At 39.6% G+C, this 5,016-nt stretch overlaps 1 protein-coding gene across 1 annotated transcript in view; it reads right to left on the reverse strand.

The window, feature by feature from the left end:
- LOC104409693 (excitatory amino acid transporter 5-like) overlaps window positions 1-3,679 on the reverse strand; it is a 52,256-nt gene extending 48,577 nt beyond the window's left edge. Inside the window, exons 1-2 of the mRNA XM_010019636.1 lie at window positions 3,539-3,679; window positions 2,402-2,481 (exon numbers count right to left, since the gene is read on the reverse strand). Of these exons, the coding sequence (XP_010017938.1) occupies window positions 2,402-2,481; window positions 3,539-3,679 (221 nt within the window). The remainder of the gene's footprint in view (window positions 1-2,401; window positions 2,482-3,538) is intronic.
- Between the last annotated feature and the right edge of the window lie 1,337 nt (window positions 3,680-5,016).

Genomic DNA, 5,016 nt, shown 5'->3' on the forward strand with positions numbered 1-5,016 from the left:
TATATACATTATATATATTATCATGTATAGTATGTATATATAGTATATATAGTACACACTATATAGTACCAGTTTTTCATTCCCAATGGATAAAATCTGAAAAGTTCATGGTTTTAACTCTTGAACTATCAGGTCAGAAGAGGGATAGTACAAACTTTAAGCCATTTCTGTTTAAGGCTGGATTTGTGCTAGTGACCTGTAAGGGTGAGATTTTCTAGTCTATAGTCTTCCAAGCCATACACTTGCCACCTTTTACTTCTGCTACAACACTTCAAGATAAATTCTGGATGTGGAGACAGGGTATTTTGCACCAAGTGCCTCTTTTAACCTTCCTTTCTCACCTTTCTTTTTCTTTAGGAGTATTTTCTTGTTAGTTCAAGGGAAAACATGCATTAACATCAACTACGAGAGTAAGATTTAGAGCTCTTCTTATGGTGCTGTACTCCTGGTTTTTGTAAACAGTAATAGAGAGCATTTTAAAAGGTAATTTACATGCCATTGCTCCTGCAGGACAAGCTGAGAATATTCCAAATCCACGAAGAAATTTCAGTTATATGTGCATGCAGATTGGTATCAATACTGAGCATCAGTTTACTGAGTTTGTGAAATGTATGTATGTGTGGGAAATACTGTGCTTGTTGGGAAAAACAAAGAACTGTACAAGAATATAATTGCATCTGGAGCATTTTTCACTTGCAACCCCCTGAAATTTCATAATGCAATAGCAAGTGATGGATATTTGTTGTACAGGGAGATAGACTGATACTGTATTACAAGGAGAGTTAATCCCTTTGAATCTGTAAACTTTCTTCTTCTTCTTCCTCAGAGGATGGTACCCATCACTTCTAACAGTGTAGCTCAGAGATTCCCTCCTGACACACCTAGAGCTATCACAGGCTGTGTCAAAACAGCTCTCCTACTGTGCTGTTGCTTCTCCTGACATCTCAACACAAGGGGATCTCAAGAACTATACATTTTAGGGAGGGACATGTGACTCTCCTCCAGCCCTTTTCTGACCTCCTTATTAAGTCACCTCCTGACGTGAGATTCTTGTTTTCTTTGGAAAACTTTCCTTCCACCCCTCAAACAATCTCCTAACGTGTTTTGTCTTGATGTTCTCTAGCTGCACGGGGCAGAACTAAGTGCGAGTCTATGGCCATACAGTTAGTTTCAGGCACAAAGCACCATGACTCAGCTTCATTCTGTAAAAAGCCATGAGCAGGTAGATGTAAAGGTAGATGATTTAAAAATAAAATTAGTGCTGAGTTGTGTGAATTTTTAGCAACTCTCAGCAATCCAGTCTAGAAATGTTTTTTTTCTTAAAGTGAAGATAAGGTCTTGGGGTATACATTAGGTCCCAGAAGCTGAGGCTTCAAGGAAAGGCACCAAATATTGCAAGAATGTATTAACAGATTGGGTAAAATAAAGTTAGCTTTATTACTCTCTGTCTCCCCTTCTGTCTTCTCTCAGCATTGGGTACATGAGAGAGCTTTTGGCCATCCAACTGGTGTTTTGTTTGTGACTGTAGTCAGTTGAAAGAATCATAGAATCACGGAATGGTTTGGGTTGGAAAGGACCTTAAGATCATCCAGTTCCAACCCCCCTACCATGGGCAGGGAAACCTTCCACTAGAGCAGGTTGCTCCAAGCCCCTGTGTCCAACCTGGCCTTGAACACTGCCAGGGATGGGGCAGCCACAGCTTCTCTGGGCACCCTGTGCCAGCGCCTCAGCACCCTCACAGGGAAGAGCTTCTTCCCTATACCTAACCTGAACTTTCCATGTCAAATTTAGATGAGAAAAAACACTATCCTTAGAATAGGTTCACTTAAGATGTTTCCTATCACCTGCAGAGACTATCAGTGCCAAGATCTAGATCATCGATTCTGCTACCAATAAAGTGGCACCATTAAAGGTTCTGCCTTTAATACACTAAGAAACCACTAGCAATATAAGCCAGTTGAAGCCAGACATATATATTGTTAGTTCTCTGGAGACCTGGTTTTGTTTTTTGCAATATTAATCATGCTACAACATCTCTCAAAATACTTCAGAAGACTATAAATTGTGTTTTTTCATCTTTTTTGTATAGTGTATTATTTCAATTGTTCAGATTTAATATAGGTTTTTTGATAAGGTGGGTTATTTATTCCATATATTTAACTTCTAGTTAAGCTTGAAGGAAAAGGCCCTCCCATTACAAGGAAGGAAGCAAATACCTATATGAGGTATTGTGGGAATGAGCCTATCAATTAAAAAACATATTCATAGCTCCACTGTGAATATGAATGTACAGCAGTCAGTAATGGCACTTTGACATTCATTCAGGTACAACTAAGATAGCAGTGATGACACGTCTCATTCAGGAAACTTCAATATTGGAACAATCATTGTCCTCACTTACCTTGAAACAACCAGTGGGAGAATCAACATTTTCAGCATCCTCATCAGCAACTCACCAGGAAACTGGAAATAACTGATTTCCTAGAAATACACGGGGAGATGCTTATTGTTTTGAGATAAAGACTATTTGTCTTCAAGAGTTCTTCTAGAGCTGTGAATCAGATAACACTGGTAAAATCCGCAGCTTTGGTGTATAAGGTGGCAAAGATAGTAGGCTTTAAAAGATCATTTTAAATCTAATTAGATTACATATTGTGTTGTAATTCAACAAACACAATACATTGTGCGTTCCTTTACAAAGGAAGATGAAAATGAAATGTGCCACCTCATGGGAACAACCATTAACAGGTTGTTCTGAATAATCTCTTCATTCTGCATTTTGTGTATTTTCCTCGGTGTGCATGAAGCTACGTCTCAGACACAAAAGATGCTGACACAGCAGCTAGCAGTAGAACATAGAATTGGTTTAGTTTAGTTGCATTTACTAAATGCCATGGTTTTTAATTGAGATTTCAATCATCTCTTGCATGCTCAACCAATGCATTCAGCAATGCACACTGCCCTGTCTACTCTGTCTGGCTAATACAGCACGAAGAAATGTGTACCTGCAAAAGAGCTTAGTTGCAGTGTGCTGGGGAGAAATCCCCGGGTGACTCTAATAACACGGTCTGCTAATGATGGGAAAGCTCAAATTTATTCATACAAAATACCACTGGTGTCATATAAACATCTGTACATCTGACGAGGAAAAATATTCCCTGTGTTTTCTTTAGATGTACATGTTCCAAAGTAATATGAAATCCAATTAATATATTGCACTACCAGTTCTTAACAGTTCTTAACTAGACACTACATGTCACCTAGCTTAAACACCCACTATTATTACCCATACTTGCAACATCATAATATGCTTATGCTAGCCTTACTAGGTGTCTTAATGATCAGAACCATTGCAAATGTATTGTTTGAGAAGAACACTGTAGATTAACAAACAGATGGAATGATACAAATTTAACGAATAGAGAGAGAGAGGCTTTTTATCTTCAAAAGTCCACCCCGAAGTTCCACAGTTGCTATGTCTTTAGTTACATAAGTGTGGTTTTTTCTCTGTAGAGATACACTGCTGTGCCACACTCACCTGTTGGGAAAGCCGCCTTGTCCTCAGGAAGAATCCAAGGAGACAGCCGATGGTGACCGACAACACCGAGAGAATAAGCAAACCATTTCTTTTACAAACATCCTTGATCCGAGCTAGGACTGCATCAAAAGCCACTGCCATGCTGTCCTCGGTGCTCCTTGGAGAAGAATCAGCATCCCATGGAGAGAGAATCCACTCACTCCTCTTGTTCGGGTGGACAGATCTAGCTCTGTATAGATCAGATCAAAGCACTTCCAGTTCTGCTTAGCTGACCTGCAAGGTCACCCCTCTACCAATAGCCACCAAGCAAGCAGCTGGCATTATTGTTCCAAATTAATACCAACAATCCTATTATCAACTACATCATTAAGAGCCTGGAAGAAGATTAGGGGGCTCTGGAAAATTAGAACAGAATGCAGTAGTATTTCTATATCAAGACTGGTTCAAAACAAAGTGACGCTCCTGGTAGAGAGACAGTGTCTGAGTGCATTCCCCTGTCTCCCTGGTCTGGGGTCTGGACTTCCAAACCTAGAAAGGGACCAGTGTGAGTCCTGCATTCTGACGGGTAATAGGAATGTTCCAACAGTCTTTCTAAAGGGCAGAGCAGGTAACATTTTGCACTGGACTATCACAACAGGGCAAGCTAGGTGAAACTGAACTTCATTAATTAAAGCAGGCTTGGGGGTTTTGTTTTCACAGCAAACAAAGGCTCCGTGAGAAGCACAAAACCCAAGTGTTGAACAGAAAACAGCTGTATACCAAAACACGCAAGGACACCTGGCATTCGGTATTTATTATCTTGGAAGTGAAATGATTTCACTTTTCTTCCAACAACTATGTTGATTAGAGTAGGGCCAATTTACTTTCAGAGGATTATCAGACTAAGCCACACGGATTGCTTTCCTTTGCTGTGTCTGCATTCAATCCCCATGCTGATTTTTATGCTAGTGAGTGTCTTTTAAGAATGCACCACCATTTCACCATGCCATGCTTTGTTACCAGAACACTTTGTCATTCCTGAGTTATTCTAAGATTATTCAGTGTTTTTGTGGAAAGTATTCCACCCAGTACAACCAAACTGTGTGTTTACAATATTCTGGTTTATACTGTAATATAATATTTGTTGTTACATGCTCACAGATGAGTAAAAAAGCCCATCAGAGATTAAACTGGTCTTCTTGGAGGCAGGATCTGAATACCGGATGGTCAATAACAAACAGGGACACAGACCAGAAAAAAAACAACCAAAGAGAAAAATTATGTGCTATTTATATAACGAACAAGAGCGCTGCCAGAACAAAGAGGATCACAGACCATTTTATTAATGTGGAACTTTATTAAAAGAGGACTGAATTAATGTTGATCCAGCCCACTCCACACGTTGTAATATCCAGGTATCTTTGCTACTCGACAGCACGGATAGAACACACCTTCCGAATGAAGTGAGAGTTTAAAAATGCTTCATGAAAACACGTCCA

This window comes from Nestor notabilis, unplaced genomic scaffold (genome assembly GCF_000696875.1).
Source record: "Nestor notabilis isolate BGI_N333 unplaced genomic scaffold, ASM69687v1 scaffold19408, whole genome shotgun sequence".
NCBI classification, from domain to species: Eukaryota; Metazoa; Chordata; class Aves; order Psittaciformes; family Psittacidae; genus Nestor; species Nestor notabilis.